We start from the raw sequence: 21,599 nt of genomic DNA, 5'->3' as shown, positions 1-21,599 counted from the left end.
CCAGTTCCAAGGTTGCGCGTGCACCTCGCTTGTCTGTCTCCCTTGACTCCTCGAAAGCCAGAATGATTACAATAGAGTCTCGGAACGACAGATTGCTTCGCAATCTGTTCGCAGTTCCGAGACCTAAAAAGGAGATCGTAGAAGCCTAGGTAATTATAGTTCAATAAACCTTTAGGATATCCATTAGCAATTCCAGACTTCAGAGTGCCACTGCTGTTTTTCCGCTTTTCTGATCACAAAGCATATAAATGCAATGTCTCACAGAAGTTAAAACATGCAATCATTAATGCTGTACTAGTGAAACACAGACCAAGATAATGTTGGAATAACCACCATCATCTGGTTTATCTTTTGTGACTCAAAATTGCAGAACATTTCTGTAAGTCACGTCTGTAATAAATTCAGGTATTCGTTTCAGGGGGTAGGTACCAACCTTAGAAAAAATGACCGCAGTCCTTGTCAGAGTGAACCCTATATCACTAAATTAGCCTACGCTCATCCCCCCCGGTAGCTATGGAACAGACCAGACAGACCAGACCAGACAGACTCAACTTGGAAGCAATGTGTAAGTAGTTATGCAGTACTAAAACAGTAATAGTTGAAATGCAAAACAATAAACATCCCAAAACGAATTAAAAATGAAGTATGTAAAATTTAATAAACACAATGACACCAAAATGACAAAAATGTAATAAGGAGTACTGGAGATATAATTTCTAATGGTTTAAGTACAAATAGCGCTAGGAAGCACAAACATTCAATGATAGTCTGTTGTACGGTTCCTACTAATCAAGTAAGACTGTGAGGTTGGAAAACATATGTGTCAAAATATGCTGGGTGAGTCCACGCATATCATCAGAATATGTTGGCCCAATTCCTGGCTGGCTCGCAGTGCCCATATGGGCTCCTAAACCTGACAGGGTACTAGATGATGTCTACAACCATAGAACATGACCACTCTGACTTCCCCAAGGAAATCGTTGAAACAGATCTACCCTCAAGTGTTTACCATATGCATGTCCAAAAGGAGACACAAGAAATACGCAGTACGCAAATTGACATTTCAAACATTTATTGAAGCAATTGGATTCTTCTGTAAAATACCTGAGCTGCAATTAACAGAAGAAGAAACAAAGCATTGTTACAAGCATTACAAGAACAGTGAAAATGAATAATTCAACTAATATAACGTTGCAGTGATTATATAAATATATAAATATATGTCATAATGATAACCCTACCAAAAACACAGACTCTACTCTAGAGAGTAACGAGGAGTGCATTCGGCCAGATCTCTTGGAGCCACTTAACTTGCCATTTACCTGTACGTGGGATTTATCTGGACGCCAGTCCGGTGTAGAACAGGCCACCGTCCCTTTCAGGATAGTGATGAAAGTCAGCATAGCCAGCCAGGCAGGCTCAGCATAGCTGCCAATCGGTCACAGGCGAGCGTCCAGGAGATACGGCAGAAAGACGAAGGAAAGTCTGCCCAAAGTCCGGCAGGGTAGGTGACGGTCTAGGGGGAAATCCCAAAACCTATCTCCTCTATAGCTATCAGGTAACTACATCAGGCTTTGGCCAAATAGGTCTCAATGGGAAACATTTAAAGAACATGGAGGGCAAAATAAATAGAGCGTAGAGGGGAGAGGACAGGGAAGGTGAGAAAGGGAGGATAGGGGAAGAGACAACAAGGAGAGACGAAATGAAGTCTGTCTGTGGAAAGGTAGGGCCGATTTCGACCAAGAACCCTTCAGTATTTGCCCGGCGTTAGCCGCCTCTCATACCATTCAATATTACCAAACAAAGAGGCAGGCGCTGGAGACCGGAAGGCAGGAAACAGAGGTTTATTCCGACGGAGCAGAACACGTCAACTCAGACAATAGGGTATCTTCTCGAGGTGCTCTCTTCGCATCTCTGAGGCCTGGCCTCTTATACACAGGTTTATGGTCTTTATTACAGTTTATTACATGTGGCACATTCTTGCAAATACTTTGAAGTACGGAAGGACATCCTCGGAATCCCCGCTTCAAACCCGTTCCCACACACATTTACAGTTGAAGTCCCCACCCCGGTCACAACAGGTGATGATTGTCACGCAGCTGGGTATTCCGCCGATTCCCGGAATGCATGTGGTTGATCGGATCTCATGGGGTGGGGGCTTTGATCAGTTGTGGATCCTTTGATGGGGGAGCTTCCTACTGTATGGGGGGGCAATAAACAGTATCTGCAGGGCCAGGTGGCGGCCTGGGAACAAGCAGAACAATCGGGCACAGAGGAAAGGGGGTTTTATGGCTCAAGCATGTGATAGCGGGGGCTGTCAGCGTGCGGGGGATGCCTGCGAGGTTAGGAGAGCGAGAGAGAGAGAGAGTCGCGCTGGCTATCGGCGGTGGGCAGAGAGGCCATGGCATTCAAAATGGCTGCCGCTTACGCGCACGAACGGGCCTAAAAAGGGACAAGATGGCGCCGATAATGTTGACGCTACAAACTAGATTTTAACATGTCTAAAGGTCGACTGGGTAGGTGACGACCAAGGAGTGAGTCCACGGCCCATCTCCCCTATAACTAAACCAGGTAGCTCCATCGGGCATCAGACAAAATAATTCAGTCTCAATACATTGAGAGAGGAGAGAAGGAGAGACATAAATAGAGGGAGGATGCAGGAAGAGACGACAGGAGAGATGAAAGGAAGTCTGGCTAAAGACCGACTGGGTAAGTGACGTCCAAGGAGGGAATCCCCGACCTGTCTCTCCTATAGCTAAACCAGGTAGCTCCATCGGACATCAGACAAAATAGCTAGATCTCAAATGACAAGGGAAAATTCACAGGTAAACAGGGTGGGGACTAGGGCCAGGACAGGTGAGGGCAGAGGTCAGTAGCAGGAAAGTGGAGAGGAGTAGAGTGGGGAGGGGTAGGGGCTAGGTAGTTCGGTAAAAGTTACATGGTTACAAACAGTTACTGGAGCATGATGATGCATACTCAAAAAAGACAAACAAATAGCAATGTTACAAAGGTACATGATACAAGACGAATGTGGCATGGGAGGAAGAGGGGTGAGGTAAGTGATCAGAGGTAGGGGTAGAGACGAGGAGAACTATGTCCACGGTACGGCTGGGTAGGTGACGGCCAAGGGGGTGACCCAGAGTCGATCTCCTCTATAGCTGTTTGGGCAGCTCCACCGGATATCAGCCTTGTTGATTAGTCTATTTGCACTTAGGAGTTCGTGTAAAATGTAGTTTGTGGGGGAGGCTCAGGCTCACTTATTTCTTGCATTCTCTGCTGTGTGATTGGGTAGTGAGTTGATTATTCAAAGTTCGCCAGGGCACTTAGCTGATCCCCATATTCGGTTATGCATTCGGCGGGGGTAGGCTTCCATTTTAGGGGCAGGCATGATCCTCCCTGGACCCGGTGTGCTGCTGCTTATGGGGCTTTTTTCCTGGGGCAAACTCATTATTTTAAATATCATAATAACATTTTAAAAATTGCACCGTTGAGTGTCCAAACGTTCATTGGGTTTTTACCATCTTCATTTCCTTCAGCCCGCCCTCCAAAAAATCAAAGTATCAATGGAACATGACAACACAGAACACTCAGGTGAGGGCCTTACAGAGCCAAACTATCCTACAAGCTATACGTTTCCACAGACTCCAGCTCTAGATGGCAGAGTTTGCCCTCTTTACGGGGGTAAGCCTTAAGGCATCACAGATCATATACTTTACCAGTTCCACCTACCTATCCTTCCAGTAACCTTGAAATGTATAACTTTTGGCTTCAGAAAGCGCAGCCTGCTTACGGATATATTACAATTGTTAGCTTTTGACTGTAAAGCAATCTTTCGGGCGCTAAAATTTTAAAGGTTTGGCAGTAGATAACAAAGCTACCTAGGGATACAAAGAAATGCAGGAAATCTCCAATCTATCCTATCTTTTCAACCAACTGACCAATCCTTTAGGAGACAAAGGCGATTTTCAACGAGATCTCTCGAGTACCAAAAAACTTGGGGGCCTCATTTAAAGATTGGCAGGCTGCAATCCATTACGCCAGGAAAGCAAAGGTAAGTACTCAGCTGACCTGGTGGACTCCAGTCTGCCATATTTAGATATTTCTCCCTTTGAGACGGATATCTCTGTGCCCTCATAGGAGGCGCTGCCACTGTGGCTCCTCTGAAGGCACAGATTCTTTGCTTACTGGCACCATGTTCAATGCATTTGCACAACAACATTTTTGTTGTTTGATGAGAATCAAAGCCTGATAGTCCTGATCATCTAGGAGTTCTTTTGCAGTTTGTGGGTGTCATAATCCTCTTTTCTGTTTGAGTCCTCCTGGCTTTTCCCAGCTGTCTCAAGAAGGAAACAAGCATTTGCAAAGCTAATATGTCTCTCTTTTGAGACATATTGGCTTTGCCAATTGTTTTAGCTTTGCTGTACAGCACAGCCTTCCAAACTGTGTCGCGCCCCGTACATAGGTGTGTCGCGCCAGTCAGGCCCCCCAGTCAGGCCCCCTCGAGGCGTGCGTTGGGGCACGTCTTGCGGATCCGTGACTAATCTCTGGTGCTGCAGGCCACTTGCGGCGACTTCCAAAGGAGAGGCAATGGAGCTCGTCACCAGGACCCAGCATGAGCTTCTTTGTAAATCAGAGCAGGGGTGTGTCTGCTGAGTCATTTGCTTAGCCAAAGATCTTTCACAGTGGGGCTAAGAGGGGACTGTAAAATCTAATGGGTGCGGTAGGAGGCACTATTCAGGACATAACAAAAGAACGTATGGGAAGGCTTTTACAGTCACCACGCATCTGAATTGCTTTCTTGCACACTTCCACTTCCACACTCACTGATTCCTATTTCATTGACCTTGGACAGACCTTAAGACCAATCAAAAATGTGGAGTATGACACCTGGTTCATCAGTGCAGACGTTGTCAGCTCTGGCCCTAACTCCGGTTTACAAATGTTCCAGGAGAGACTTGTTTATTTATTTTATGCGTTTTTATATAGCGCGGACTTTACCCGAAGGCGTCAGAGCGCTTCACAATAGGAACAGTAATGATACATGAGGAGAAAATAACAAGTGAACAAATTACAAAAGCAAACGTTAAGTTACATGAGGCAATAGTGACAATTGTGAGCAAACAAAATACAAGAGGTAGCAAACGATACATTACAGGAGGAAAAAGTGACATCTGTGTAGGTTACAAAAGCATACAAATTACAAGTAGAGGTATAATACTGCAATAAATGGCAGACACTCCAGCACAAGAACAAACGTTACATGTGGCAATGGTGGCACTTGCGCAAGTATCGAGAGCAAACAAAATGTAAGAGGTAGCAAACAGTATGGTACAAGAGAAAAGTGACGTGAGCATGTTACAAAAGAGTACCAGTACTGGACAGATGGGTCAGTGGGCTATAGGCCACCGGTTCGATTTAAGGCAGGCTGAAGCAGCAATGTAATCCTTAGGCTGGTGATAAAATGCATGCAGATTTTGTGCATAAAACCTTGGCGCGGTCATGTCCCTTGTGCCGCCGGTGCATCAATTTAACCATGCAAACCAACCCCCTTAGATGGTTTGGGCTCGCTCGCTGTGCTCTCTCGCGTTACCGTGTCCCTGAAATTTTTTTCGCAAAAAGGTGTGTCACCAACATGAAAAGTTTGGAAAGCTGTGCTGTATAGTATTCCGATGATGCATGTCTAAAAAAAAAAAAACAACCTCCCTAAAAAAGAGAAAAGGCGCTTATGACGCAGCAGTTGCATCATTGTGTTGATGTGTGCACTACTCATGGTCGAGCATCATGGAGCAGGTGGGGGAAAGGCACATGGGTGAAAAAGTACGGGGTGAAGTACACAAAGGTTAGCGCAACATGGAGGGGGCGGGGAGAAGCACACAAGCAACATACAGTAAGACAGAGTGCAGTGGGTGAGAAGTATACAAGGGAAACGGGTTAACACCCTCCTGGTGTGCTGAACCAAAAAGAAAACATTAGTGCTTCAAAAGCTCGCAGTGGAAGCACAGATGCCACCCAATCAAAAGAGATGGTAAAGACGCTAGGTTCTGTCGGATAGACACACACACGATCATCAAGGTGGAACACAAATAAGAAGCAGACAAACGTTAGTGACAGGAAAGCCAACCAGTGGTGAAAATGGGCACGCTTCAAGGTCCTGGATGTTCTTAGTAAGCCCAGGCTGGCAGTCAAAGGTCGCCTACCCATGCTCCACTGGCAGAAACATGGCTGCTCTCCTGCTGTTAAACAGCGGAGGAAGCACAGGTTTGGAAGACATGGTACTCCACCATGTTTGTGGTGGAGAAGCCTGTTGTGGTAAATGAAAGATGCACAGTCCTCTGTGTAGGTAAGATTCTTTATTGTAAGTTCTTTCCAAGTTATTAAGTTCAGAAGTAAAACCCCACCAGGAGCCAGCTGTTAGCAGCCCAGCCTGAGATGAGCAACTGCCACAGTAAGTTAGAGAGAGGCACTGTGAGCCAGAGGGACACCCAGGCATTCTATGATGTCACAGATATCATAGTACAGTCTATCCAGAGAAGAACAGTGGAGAGGACATTTACTACACCTGTCTGCCAAACTCTGAGTGTGGTTCTCTATCCTGAAATTCACACAAAAGAGCACCCCCTTCAAGTTATTCAGATTGTACAAGTGTTAACTTTAAAGAGAAGTGCTGCCCTTCTAGCTACGGAGACCTGGTTTTCAAACAGTAGCCTTATTTGAGGTTCTACTTACTCTATGGGAAAGCTATCCTTCAAATATCACCATTGAGGTTTTAGATTCAGACAGCAAGGCTATCCCCAGTTTATATAGATCTAAAATAAAATCATACCTTCAATGATGAGCTATTCCCCAGTGATGTAGAACTTTCAAAATCAGCCCTAAAACATTAGTGCAATGTCTCAAGTTACACTCTTCCTATTGTCTCTGATTCAACATACCAAAAAGCAACAGATGGATGCTCATAATTGTTAGCTATCAGCTTGGACCCAGTCACTTGAAGCCTTCATCATGTCTTTAATGTCCACTGTGCCCAGTCTCTGCTGTACATTTTACCATGGATTTTTAGTATTCGGGCTTCACTTTAATTATTTCCATTAGTTTCATCTATGCAGCACATCCGACTGGTACTTAGTTTGTTAACGGTCAGACTCCATGCACACACTCCTCCAGTTTCCTTGTTTTTCCCCTTACAGCAGGGCTTCCCAAACTGTAGATTGGTGAGTCGCGAGCCTATTTTTGGTGGGTCTCGAAAGACCAAGTAATAAATAAAGATGCCTTTAAATTCTGTATTCATCATGTCACATTTACTGCGCTTCAAAGACAGAAGTCAAATTTCTGGTTATGTCTTCTGATAAATTGCTGCTTTTATTTCCAACACGCGAATTGGTGTTTACAAACTCCTCTCACTTTACAGTTAGAGAAAGAAAAGTAAAGTCAACTTTGTGACAATCCTGCTGGGGTACAGGGTGTATCAAGGGAAAGGCTGTAGAATGCCAGTTTTATTGTCGCACACAACAAAATGTAAATACATGTGAATGAGCTGTGCAGATTCAGGAATTAGGAAAGCAAAATGAAGGACGTTTTTGTAATTCTGAAATTTGATGGAAACAAAGATTTAGATTTACCCAAAACAATTCAAGACCCTTTAATGGTGATGCACAAATGATAAATATTTGCTAAAACCCGATTTCCACACATTATTATTTATGTGCAATATCGTTTTATCAGTAAAATCGTATTTCTGTTCCAGTTTAGTGGCTATTTAAATGGAAAACTGTGCTGTTGTGCTGACAACGCACCACCACACAGTACTTCAGTTACATTAAATAAATCACCCACCACGTGCTCATTAAAGCTAGCTAAGTGGGTGGTAAACGTTTTTGTTCTAAATATTGGTTTGTGGTTCTAAAAAGTTTGGGAAGCACTGCTTTATATTCTTTTTCCGATTTTCTCTCTTCTCCCACTTTCCACTCCCTCTCTCCTCTACTACTCCTTTAGTACCTTAATCTCTTCTCTCTCTCATCAATTCTGTTTTGCTATTCCGAACAGTGTACTTGGGTTGTCTTTACAATCTAAAGGTATGGCTTGGAAAAAGCTCTACTGGCTTGCCTTGTCATTTTTACTGGTCAGCCTTATATGTTTTCCACCTTTGTCCCTGACAATCTGCAAAGCTACAGCAGTTGCTCCATAATTTGGTTTCACGAAGCAGTGTAGTCTCTATCGATTAGGGGCTGTGTGGTATTGTTGAATTTATATAGCGCTTCATTCCCCATAGCTCAGAAAGCACTCTGATTTTCATCAGGCCCGGGCCCTGTTTCAGAATACATGGCTGAAATGGGTTGTAGTTTAACCTTAATGGGAGTTGTTTGATGGGGTTTTCAGACCTACTCTAAATGTGATGCACTGGCCCTGCAAGGTATAATCGTGAAGTGTAGAAGAGAGCGTGAGAACAGACACACTCACTGAAGTGGATACATACCATTTTTAGGTGTGGACTGTTTCTCAAAGTAGAAAGTGCCACTGATGTATATCAGAGGGTCCACCAGTGAATATACATTATGCATTTTGCACATGGTGAGGGGCAGGAGCCCAACCCATGGAGGGACTATGGGGCATATTATCAAAGGGGTTTATCTCCGCTTTTTTAGTTTTAAAAGCCAAGAAAGCGGAGATAAAATATCTCCTGATTACCTAGGTGTCGCTAACACCAGTTAGCGACAGCTAGTAGGAGATAGCGACCATCTTGGGCCCCGCTTTGCATGTCAGTGATATTTATCACTAATGACATGCAAAGTGGGCGTGCCAAGATGTTAGCGACTGGAAACAGTCGCTAACATCGCTATCTCCTAATACCAACTTTTGGAGATATTCGCGCTAAGCACGAATATTTCCAAAAGCTAACACCTGCCCCTGAGCAGTTCTTAGCCATGTTATCCAATGGTAGGTGGATAACATGGCTAAGAACATTAGCTCGGTAATGCCTGAATATCGCGGACTTTTCAGCGATATTCATGCATTTCGGCCGATTTTTATCGCTTAGGAGATAAACCTTGATAATAGCAAGGTTCCTAAGCGATAAAAATCGCCGCAGCTCGGCGATAAAAATATCGCCGCTAAACCAACATAGCGATAATTATCGCTAGTTGTTGGTAATATGCCCCTTTGTTATTATCAGGCATTACCCAAGAGGCACAGAAGCCCAACCCCTTGAATTAGTGTTAAGTGAGAAACTATAAGGAGTTACCTAGGAGTAACAGAGACCTAACCATTGGGGAACTGGTCATAGAATACTATTTAAAGTCCACCCAAGAGCGAAAAAACCTGAACCCTGGAATCTCTGTGAGGGACCAGAGAATATATCACCAGGAAAACCAAGGTGCAGAGAAGGAAGGGGACAACCTCCTGGAAGCACTGTTAAACAGCCAGACTACATACTATGTGTGAGACAACCCAAACGCTGGAGGCAATATTTGGCAGCCTGGATACATTTGTGCATCCTATAGATCTCTGTCCACCAAGAAGGTTGGAGAAATGGCCCACAGGAATTAGGTCTAGTAAAGAACTACATTGGTGTGCATCCTTCAGTAAACATTGGGAAAGAATGTGGTTAGGTGGAGTAAGGTGAAGGCCTGAAATGTCTAGGTCTTAAACAAAAGACATTCGACAGGCAAGGGAAGTCCACAGGCAGCACAACCCAAGGAAGACTACAAACACACTAGTAAAGGTTCCATGGCTCTACCCCAAAATGGAAATGATAAATCCAGAGTCTGTGAAAGGCGTAACCAGAGAAAGACCGATCAAACCACAGTCGTGGGTCCATGGGGCCGCCCAGAAGTGAAGATGCAGTGATTGTTGACTTTCTTGGATTGAGCAGATACAATAGTAGTGGTCTATGAGGCACAGCCTGTGGAGTTTGTACTCATAGGCAAGTGACGTAAGAAGCCATGGATCAATACTCCTATGGGAAGGCAGTAATTACATTAGCAGGGAGGCAGGCTAGGAGGAAAAAACAAGAGAAAAGAGAAGGGGTCTCATCCCTTAGGCCAGTAATACTCAAAGTATGGCCTGGGGCCGCTTGACACCCTCTTGACCTTTCCATGCGGCCCTTCTGGTGAACAGCTGCATAACTTGCAGTTTAGTTGCTGAGCACTAACCTTTAGAAAAAAATGTTAAATAAACGGGCAAGCATTTAATATTGACTTGCAAATAAATGCTTGCCCGTTTATTTAACATTTATTTAGATCTCCTCACACACTGCCTGACAAACCCAGACCCCTACCGCCACACTGCTGGCATCAGTGCAGCCCTCTGTCACACCACAGACCGTACCTTGTGGCCCCATGGTAAATGTTTGTGAGTGAGTACCCATGCCTTAGGTCCTACCAGGCCCGAATATTTAAGACACCAGAGGAGGAATCCCTTTACCTCTACAAACTTTACCCAGACACCTCAACCTGGCAGCCTTAACCCCTTCAGTGCTGATGACAAAGCCAGCTCGTCATGGGCTTTACCTGCCCTGTGCTTATGACGAGCTGGCTTTGTCACAAACAATGGGATTACAAAGGATCCAGCACCCAGCGGGAAAACCCCTAGCAGCCAAGGTGTTAAGGAGAGGTTAAGGAGGGGCTACAGTCCCACACATGCCTCCTGGGAAATGGAGAGATGTGGGAAGAGTGAGGTTCAGAGGGTATTTTACAAGCATCAGTAACAAAAGGCAAAAAATAAAGACAAGAAATGCACAGCAGTGTTCTTAGAAGTAAACTATATTGTCATTGAACAGAACCTTTAGGAAGAAAATCTATTTATGATTTTAATTCCTACATGACACTATTTTATTGAATTCTGGTGAGAAACCAGAAAATGCAGCAATTACTGTGTGCGCGTATAGGAAATGGCAAACTGAGCTAAGAGTAGCAAACAAGATTTGCACCCATCCATAGTTGGGCTTGGCTACTGCCCCCATGCCTGGTTATGTGGTGACTGGCTGTTGATGGCAAATGCTTGTAAGTTCATTTTGCAGGATGACTGGTATCCATTCAAGGCAATGTATCGAGATCAGTTGTTCTTAACCTGTAGTCAGAGGACCCCTGGGGATCCGCAAGGCCTACTCAGGGGTCCGCAACTGTTTCACAAAATTAAATATTATTACATTTACTGAATACAATCCATAATGAATATATAAATAAAGAAACAAAATTGAAATGTTTTCTATATTTCATTGCGAATTAAACAACATTTAAATATTAGCAAATTTGTTTGTGATATACTTGTTTCTATATTTTGGTGTATTGTTTTGAGGTTCAAATAATAGAACTTTCTTAGGTCGTGGGGTCCCCGGCTTCCAATAATGACTCTGTGGGGGTTCCCGGATTCTAGTAATGATTCAGTGGGGAGGTCCTCAGAAGTCAAAAACTTAAGATCCACTGCTCTAGCACCTTGAAAGAACACGTACACTGTGGCATGCTTGGAAGGGGAGGCTATACCACCAGTGAGTAGAGGAGTAGCCCTCTGACTAAGAGTAAGGCCAGCCCTAGGTCTGGATGTTGTAATGAGGAGTGCTCCCTAGTGCTTCTGTCCAGAATTCCACAAGAGTTGTTTCCATCGCTTCAATTTTCTTAGGCGTGTTTTTATAGCTCCTGCCTACCATTTACATGGTACTGCATTTCCTTTGGAATCTTGGTACCCTTTGTGGTTCTGGGGTACTTGGTAACCAGAGTCAAAGTGACCAGTTGGCATTTTATTTGGTTGCATTTCATTTAATTTAGCAATTGATTGTACTGAAAGGAGTCCAACTAGATTGTGTTATGGTTTTGTGTAGATCCTTATGCACATGGATGTTTGTGTCAAAGTATAGTTAATAAGCTTTGAGTGGTTGCTATGTTTTAGGACATGTTACAGACCAACTGGCTTGACGCCATGAAGAACTGGGTATGATAACCTAAAGACTTCATCTTGGGACTTGAAGAAGAACCCTATCCCCGTATGTTGTGGTGATTTCTTGCTTTGAGGTATCTTTGGAATGGTTTGGACAGAAAACTCTGCAACAGGTTCTTCGCACAGTGAGCTGTCCAGCTTTGCATCAAGTGATACAGACAAACTAGGGCAGAGGGCAAATATGTATCAGGCTAAATACATATTGTCACCCGAAAGGGTGATAGGACAGGCTTATCTTTTTATGTGCTGAGTCCTTGCCATGAATGTAGAGTCTTTGCAGTCGCATAATTACTATTAGTGAAATTAAACTTTTGGTTTGTGAGTACTAAAATATTATTAAATGTATACTAATGTGTAGGTTTCTGTGAATCAGGCCCGAAGTCTTATATGTACTTCTGTCCTATTTGTACTGCTGTTTCTGGGTGTGTAACTTGCTACTACCTCGCACTATATGCCTTAATTGCTAGTCTTAGTTACGTCTGGAGAATCTTGTGCATAAAAAGACTAACGTGTTTGGAATGCAAAAGTACTTCAGGCCATGGAGCACCAGTGATAAATGACTGTATCCACTACGTATACCGCGCATGCCCTGTGGTGCTGAATGACAGTACACATAACATGAAAAATTGTCAGATCAGACGTGCCCAAATACATGCAAAGACACCTCATCAACCGGATTGATATGCAGACATGTTATCAGATGGCCCTAATGGTGGCCCATTGTCATGTTACAGAGGTACAAATAGGGCTCATCAAACAGACCTTTGAAGAACATGAGAGCAGAAAATACAAAGACAAGTCCTCTAACCAGACTGATGGTCACAACACTGCATCAGCCAGATACTTGTGTGTATCTGTGTACACTTACACATTTTTTATCTCTCACTCTTCTACCGTCTCTTATCGTCAAACACACAGAGACTGAATTGCTGATCAAGTCACCAGTGGAAGCAAATTCAACAAGAGCCAATTATTTCATCTAGTGACCTTGATTAAGGGACAAAAGCGTTGTTGCTCTTGTTATAAATTTTGTCTTCATAGGATTGTAAATAATGAAATAACCTAGTGTGTTTTGAATCCATTAAATAGATTTTTGTACATGTTTGTTTGGATGTATTTTGATTGACTTGTTTATGTTTCTTCTTTAGGTGTTTTCATGATGTTTTATGTGAATTTGAAATGTATTTTACTAATTGAATAAGATTGTATGTGCCTTTTTCGGTATGTGTACTCCTTTTTCTTGCCTTTAAAAATTCCAGGAGTATATCAGTTTCTATCAAAACATATGAATAAGAGGTATAAATAAATGTACCAAACCAGATTTAATGAATTCTTTTATTTGGTAGTTGTTCAAAATCATATTGTACGTAGTGTGAGAAGGGGGCAATTTCTGTGTGTGTTTATTATAAAACGGTCCAGCCCTCCCTCAGCCCCGCTAAGGACCTAACTCCTTTTGTGCGCTTTCTATATAGGGGCATTTATTTCAGAAGTTCTTCAATAGGTGCCAGTGCGCATCACGAGAATTATAGGCGTTTCAGACACAATAACAGTATTTAGGAGTTATACAGTTGTTAAGATATATGTTACCAACAGAAAGTTACAAAAATACAAAGTTTAGGGTAGGTTCCACACAACAACATATTCTATTCTGAGAGCTAGAATGTTCAAGTTCTTTGAAACTATCTAGACAGATGTCGAGTGGATAAATACACACACTGAAACATCTGGCTGACAGAAGCCATGAATGAGTTTTGTAATAAGACTGAGCTCTGGAGATGCTACGATTGTTAAGAGTAAAATCGCACTGTAATGCGCTGAAACTAAAAAAAAAACGCTATAGTCCGGAAGCAACATGGAAGCTTTGAAAGGCGGGACTGGGTGGTATGGAGACGGCCGCTATTGTTAAAAGTGAAAGCGTTTAAAATGTTATCTGCTTAGATTCACTGCTTATGTACTGACAAGAGGAAATAATAGCAGCTTTATGTGATTTCCCTCATGAGCGAGGAGGGGGTGCGAGGGATGAGTGAGGATGGGGTAGCAGGGGAGGGAACATGGCCTGGGGGAAGCTGGCTGGGGAGGGGGAGGAGAAATCCAAGTAAGGCTGTGTGCCGGGAGAGAGAGGGGAGGTGCTGGAGCTGGGGAACAGATGGCCCTGAAAGTTTATGGCCCAAAAGCGCGTGCCTGTGGCCACGTGAACTCGAAGAAAACCGCACCAAAAAACCCTTGGTTTGACGAGTATTTTGAGCACTTGAATTCTCTCCATTTTCCATTCCTTAGGAATGGAAAAGGCGAGACCTAAAAATCTGTGGTAACCATAGTCAGGTAGCCACCTTCCTACATAGCACCGCCACACCGCATCACTGTGACCTCTCTAAGTGCCTACAAGACTGAGCCCAGATAATGTCCCAGTGACCGCTTACACTGCCCGCGCTAAGCCAGTGAACCAGTGGCCATTTAGCAAAACGGTGCCCCTAAAGCCTAGTCTTAACTGGAAGCACCTAAACATTTTTGTAAACCTCTCTCCTATACCCTTGGTACTCTCCAAAACTAAGCTTGGGGCACCTCCTTTCCTTGTGACTCCCTATATGCTCCTCATCCCAGCTGTCCCCCTCTCCATATACTGAGCCTGTATGACTCCCAAGGTTGTGTATACGCTTTAAATATGCATCTCAAAAGCTGAGCCTGGGGCACCGCAGTGAGCTCTCCGTCTGCTCCGTTATACTTCCTGCGCAGTGCAGTTCCACTGAGGTCCAGTTAGACAGACAAGTGAAGGGTAATCGTTTTGTTCCCGGTCTCATCTCAGTGGACCACAAACACTAGGTCCTCCACAGTGTGAAGTTTGACTTACTGTGATGCAGTCAGGCGCATATGGGACTGCAATAGTTCTGAGTTTTATATTACTTCTCTCCTTTGCAGTATTGGACACAGCCGGCCAGGAGGAGTTTGGTGCAATGCGGGAGCAGTATATGAGAACAGGAGAAGGCTTCCTTTTAATATACGCCATCAATGACCGGGCAAGGTAGGATCCATTTTCTGTTTGTCTTGTCTATCATGTCTAGTCTATCTATCATATAAAGTCGATCTGTCATATGTTGTATCTAGTCTATCTGTTGTATCTAGTCTATCTGTTCTGTCTGTCCCATCTAGTCTAGCTGTCCTATCTGCCCCATCTAGTCTATCTGTCCTATCTGCCCTATCTAGTCTATCTGTCATATCTAGTCTGCCGGTCTACCTAGTGGGAAGTGGACAAGACCTTGAGATTCAAAATGCTCACTGGCTGCTTTTCTATGCCAGTGTCAGTTGTCTATAAAGATGAGATGGCTTGGAGATTTCCTGTATGTCTTTGTATCCATAGGTATCCTTGTTAACTACTGCCTATTCAAGTCACAATCATGGCCAATTATCCTGTCTTGAATATAGTGAAGGAAGACAGCTTGCCCCAGAACTTCAACAATGCAGATTTTCTAAGTCTTTACCCCCTGTCAGCCACTTTGTTGTTCCTGGGGACAGTATCAATTACAAAATAACTTGATTCTTTATCATCCCTGTTAAGTTCTTCTTAGAAATGGTGGGTAACCCCACACCATGGAGGATAGGAATTCTCCATAATTCCTTTCCTTGTACTTTACTACTCTTATAGGCTAAAAACAAGGTTAATGTAACCTTCTAGGTAGATGAATATGTCAGTGACAATTAACGTTTTGAACAAAAAAAAACATAAAAATCAGCAGTTACAGTTACCAGAGCTAACTATAACTGGTGCCCCCACCATGCAATGCTTATGACCTCGCATAATACATCACTTTTGGCATGTTCTTTGACATAATTAATGACCTCACTCATGACATCTCAAGTAACATCATTAATGATATCACTGATGACATCACTGAAAGACATCATCCAAGTCTTAGGCCGTGCACAGTATGGGGCTGGCCAACCCCTCCAAGGCACCCAACCCTGTGCTGCGCACAGCCTTTCGTGGCATGTGACGTGGGATTGGCCACACGGCCTGGTTTGCCGCCAAGCCCTATGTCCAACTCCCCACAGGCAGCCACCCGAAGACAGCCAACCACATGCCCGCAAGGTCTTTGGTCGTGCATGGTGTGGGGTTAGCCGCAGGGTCTGTCTTGCCTCCTGGCCCTGCCTCCAACTCCCTGCAGGCAGCCAACCCCGTGCTGCACTCTGGTGTTGGCCATGGGCAGCAGGGGTGTTGGCCACCAGCAGACTGCTAACCCCACACCGCGCACAGCCTTTTAGAGTGCGCAGCGGAGGGTTGGCCTTTGGACCCTATCCCCAGGGCTAGTTTCAGTAAAAAGGGAAGGGGCCGTTTGGCGTCACCCCCAAGCCATAAACTCTATCCCCGGGGCCAAATACAATTAAACAGAGGAATCCCCTGGGGCTGCATGATATTATGAAGGGGAGGAAAGTCTTCATGGCAGAGGGGGAACTGCATGGCTCCCCTCCTGTAGCCTTATTAGGCCCTGGGGACCCCATCCCCAGAGCCGTGGTTTATTAAAAAGGGGAGGACGGCCCCTCGGGTCCCTCCCCTGGGCCATATTAGTCCCCAGGGGCCCTGTCCCCCAGGGCCAAGTAAATTACAAAGGGAGAGGGTGCGCGGCCCTCTTTCTTGAGCCTTCTCAGGGACCATCTATTTTTTTTAAAAGGGGGAGGTGGACCCAAGCCTCATTCATTCCTCGGGACCCTATTACCAGGGCTGTATTTATTTTAGAGGGTAAGTGGGCCGCGTGTCCCCCTTCCCTGAGCCCCATTAGGCCCTGGGGACCCCATGCCCCAGGGCTGTATTTTGTTAAGGGGAGCTCCCTGAGCCAATTATGGCCCCAAGGACCCTATCCCCAGGGACCCACCGCATATAAAGGTGGGTGCCCCAGTGCCCACCCAGGGCACCCAACATACACCAATTCGGGGCCACTGGGAGAGCCCAAGGGTTTCTGTGGCCCGGCCAGCTCCTCCACATGGTGCGAGAGACAGCATTGCTCCCACCTTGAGGGAATTACGCGAGATGGCGGTAAAAATTATCATTGGGCCTAAGAGGGCATGGCATTCTTACCCTACCCTCATAAATATTTTTTTAATTTTTACCTTAGGATAGGGGACTTAGAGTCTTGGTTAGTTGTTGGCGGTCCTGGGACCGCCGTACACGTGGTTGGCGGTCCAGCCGCTACCATCGCATCGGGCCTCCTGCTCGACCAGATGTTGGCAGAGGGACCGCCACTAGACCTCCACCGCTAGGATCCTGCGGCAGCAGTAGTGGTGTAAGCAAGCAGGAATCGCAGCGCTGCTGTTGCCTGCACAACCGAGCAGATTCCGAACCGCCTTTCCACCAAGCAGCCTTCTCACCAACCATTTCATGGCTGAGACCCAGTCATAAAATGCTTGGTGGAAAGGCATGTAAGGGGGCATCCAACAGGATCCCTCGGCCAATCTGCTTGCAGGGGCACATGATGTGCCCCCCCAAAGTGCACGGTTGTATGTGCTCTGTATGGCATGCATAACCTGGTGCATGCCACACAGTGCACGGATGTGCTGGAGGCGCTATCACAACAGCAGTATGCTTTTTACTATCTCCTATGAGCCAAACATTCCTGCTGCTGCCGACGCACCATCAGCCCTGGATTAGTGTTGTAATCCGGTGGGCAGGAATGCAGACGGCTTGTTGGTTTTCCCCGAACCTCCACAGCAGAGGTCCAACAGGGAGACCGGCAAACTCTAAATCAGGCCCCAAGTCCAGTAATGGCTACCAGCAACATTTTTATCATGTTGCTAGCAGCCAATCAGAGCGCTTGCTCTAGAGGCAGTCTGACTCCTGCTTGAGCGGGATGGGCTAATGGGAAAAAGCTCCCTGGGCCAATCACAGTGCTCTATTTTTAAATTGCCACTCCCGCAAAACTCTTGCGGACCCAACCATCCAGATCTACAATTATCTTTAAACATTAATTTTTCAAAAACTATTTAATGCTTTTACACCAAATCACAAAAAGCACAATCTGTGGACCAAGGTCTAGTTTCATGCCAAATTTAGTGTAATTCCGTTTTTACTCTACGCTTGTCTAAAGAAGTTTATGAAAAATGCATGTGGGCTTTCTCTCTTTTTTCTTGGCCCGACTAATGGTTCACCCCGAAACTTTCCATGGACAAACCAGGCAAAAAAGAAAACGTTTTTGAACAGTTTTGTAACAATTAGTCAAATGGTGCCAAAATTATTAGCAACACATAAAATGCTAACCTAACTGTAACTATTCTAGTTGGGCCCAGTATCCATATTTTGGTTTACTAATACCTTTAGCACCTTTTAATGAATCTTCATGAAACTCTACCCAAAGGACGTTCATCTATGTCAGCTCCTACCTGTAAAGTTTAGAGGTGATCCGTCAAGCGAGGGGTGAGAAAAAGAGAGGGTCCCAAAATGCGGTTTCCCCATACAGGTTTCTATAGGAAAATTGAACACGCTCTGGTCACGAGCCGACTGGACTACGGAAACACCCTCTACGCAGGTACTACCGCTAAACTCCAGAAAAAACTCCAACGAATCCAAAACGCCTCTGCCAGGATCATATTAGACATCCCGCGTAACGAACACATCTCTGGTCACCTGAAAAACCTCCACTGGCTACCCGTCAATAAGAGGATCACCTTCCGACTTCTAACCCACGCACACAAAGCACTCTACGAAATCGGACCAGAATGCCTCAACTCACGACTGTCCTTCTACACCCCCTCCCGCCAACTACGATCTTCTAGCCAAGCCCTCGCCACTGTTCCTCGCATCAACAAAACCACCATGGGAGGTAGATCCTTCTCATACCTGGCAGCTAAAACATGGAACTCACTTCCCACTTACCTTCGCCTTACCCAGAACCACCTAGCATTCAGAAAGCAACTTAAAACGTGGATATTTGACAAGTAATCCTCCTCCCCTCCCTAAGCGCCTTGAAACCCTCTGGGTATGTAGTGCGCTATATAAATTTTATGACTTGACTTGACTTGACTACTGCAAAAAGGGCTAAAAGCAATAAGACTAAATTTGGCAGAAAGCTATGTCGTCCAGAGCGTGTGGTTTATGTGTTGCACATGTGTTTAGTGGTTTTTGAGAAATTAAGGTGCAAACTTTATGTATATATCATGACATGAAAGATTCGGGGAACAGTCTTTAGATAACTTCTGATTGGCTGCCACCACATCAACAAAGATGTGATGGCAGCCATTTTAGGACTTGGGGGACTTTGTCCTCGGTCCTGGAAAAAGAATTAAAAAAACATATGGGGAGACAAGGAAGGAATACTCTGCCCCACTTGCCCTGGTGTAGGGGTGAGGGGGTCCCAGGGAGAACACTTTAGGGGCAAAAGCGTTTTTTTTACCCTACTGTGCCAATAAAAAAAAAACTTTTTATATTTCAACCCCCTGGTGGGCCAGGATTGGGGGTGGGGGATCCGATTTTCTTCACCCACGCCCGCTTTTCATATAAATGTGGGGACACTGTTGTTCCCTACCAGGGAGAGTGCAGGCAGGAAATAGTCCTTGCCTGTATCCTCCTGGGCAGGGAACAAAACTTTGCTCCTGCCCGGGTCGGAGCCGAGAAAGAGCCTGCTCCCGCCTGGATGGGGGCAAAGGAAAGAAGCCAGCTCCTGCAGCTCTCACTATGGGTGCTGGCTGGTAGGGTAACTGGGGCTCCCCATTGCCCCTCAACAATTTGGCCAGCTTAGGGTGCCTGTGTTGACACCCACTTAAAAAAATTGCTGGTTCCCGCTGATGCGTACTATGGATGCTGGTTGTGGATCCAGCAAGAGTTAACGGGGCTGGGTGGGCATCCACTTAAAATAAATAAATAAATAAATGAGTAGGTAATGGGCAAATAGCCTTGCAGCAGGCTAAACCCTGCGCTCAACCCCACATTGTGTACGATCAAAGGCCGTGCGCAACACAGGTTTGGGGGTATTACACTGTAGTAATAATTTTGGGAATGTACATTCATTAGTGCAGTTATTTTAAATAACAAGTGCTATGGGGCCATATTTTTTCACTACATTGCATAAATGTATGTCTTTAGCATGTGTGGTTGTAGATAGAAATGTTCGGCCTATTCCTGCCGTTTAGCATTGGACGAGTTGTTTTTTTTATGAAGTCCTTCAGGTAATGGGATGCACTTTGTGTCCTCATTTTTGAGGAGCAGTGTGCATGGGCATGGGCATTGTAGGGAAGTCGATTATTAATAGCTGGGGATGTTCACCTTCAGCTAGTAATAATACCACAATCACTAATAGGGTAGCTTGGAAAATGAGCAATCAGGCTAAGCTTAGGAGACAGGTATGTATAAAGCATTTATTATCACCAAAACAAAAAATATGTAAAAGACACAACTCAATAACAAATCAATACCTATGTATAACAATAGAGAATATGTTCATCTTAAAAATGACACCAAAATGACAAAAATACAATGTAGGGAACCAGAGATATGACTTTTTTAAAGATTAAATAAATAAAAGTGCTTGTTCCCGGTCAAATGTTTTCCTTCGGGCTTAGTCTTTTTCTTGAAGCACTTCTCGTTAACGGTCTGATCTGCAAGTTTTTTTTTGTGTGGAGTTTTATATAGCGTGAACTAGACCCTAAGGTATCAGAGTGATTTACATGAGAACCAGTTACGTTACAGACTAACACATGCATTTTTTGTTCTTAGGCATGGGGAGATTAAGTAATTTGCCCAGAACCACAGAAGTCCCTGCCAAGACTCAAAATCAGTTCCCCAGCCCCGAGGTCGACCGCCCTAGGCGTTAGGCCCCATTCTTTCCCCGGGTTCTCAGATGCGAAGTTCGAGTCGACAACGGTGGCATGCTGCAGCGTAATGCCTCAATGAAACTTTGTCATTGAAGTCGATTGCTAGGAGCTCTGGAACTTTCCACGGGACAAACCAGCGCATTCAGGCTAATTTGCGAATCGACAATGGCGGCTTGACCTTCGAGTTGGCGTAGATCTCCTCCTTGAGCTTTGTGGCAAAAATTTGTAGAAAGTTTCCAAACTTTCGGATCTTTTTCCTTGTTGGTTCCTATGGGGAGATACGTGTCGGGCAGCACCAGCCAAGGGTTCAGGGACTCTGGATTACCTCTTAAGGGCTAGGATTCAATCTCTCGCAATGCACCTGTGCAGTCCAGAAACATCCAGTTGTAGCTGTTTAACTGGGGTAGTCCAACTTTTGTCTGCTGCAGGGGACTTCATTCAGCACTTTTGTACCTGTTGCTGCTCAGGGAGTCCACTCCTTTTCCTTTTCGTCAGGTGCAGTCCTTTCTTTGTGGAGCCTTGAGAGTGCAGCAGGCGCAGTCCTTCTGAGTGCAAGCCTTCTGTGGTGCAGTTCAATGGTCCAGCAGAGCAGTCCTTCTTCTTTAGTTCCAGACAGTGTTCTGAGGAGCTCCTGCAGCTCTCCGATATTTATCCACAATTCTAGGCTAGCAAGAGGTGGGGACACGACAACAATAGGGGCAAAATTGCCTCCCTCTGCTATGGCCATTTCCTGAGAAGTGTGGCATATTTTAACCAAGAACGCACTGTTTCCCAAATATTAAAATAGAGAAAATCTCTCCTTGGTGTGTGTCCATGTAGCCCAACCCAAAGATGTGGCTAATGACTCACAACACTCCCCTTCCAGCCTCTCTCCCAAT

The 21,599-nt window shown here is 44.9% G+C and overlaps 1 protein-coding gene across 1 annotated transcript in view; it reads left to right on the top strand.

Moving 5' to 3' along the window:
* The window catches only part of RRAS (RAS related), a 114,731-nt gene that overhangs the window by 52,812 nt on the left and 40,320 nt on the right, over positions 1-21,599 (top strand). Inside the window, exon 3 of the mRNA XM_086930127.1 lies at positions 14,845-14,947. Within this exon, the coding sequence (XP_086786253.1) occupies positions 14,845-14,947 (103 nt within the window). The remainder of the gene's footprint in view (positions 1-14,844; positions 14,948-21,599) is intronic.

The sequence above is a fragment of the Lissotriton vulgaris genome, chromosome 7, assembly GCF_964263255.1.
Source record: "Lissotriton vulgaris chromosome 7, aLisVul1.2, whole genome shotgun sequence".
Taxonomy (NCBI): domain Eukaryota; kingdom Metazoa; phylum Chordata; class Amphibia; order Caudata; family Salamandridae; genus Lissotriton; species Lissotriton vulgaris.
The sequence above is the reverse complement of the archived record's forward strand: the minus strand, read 5'-3'. Positions and strand labels throughout refer to the sequence as shown.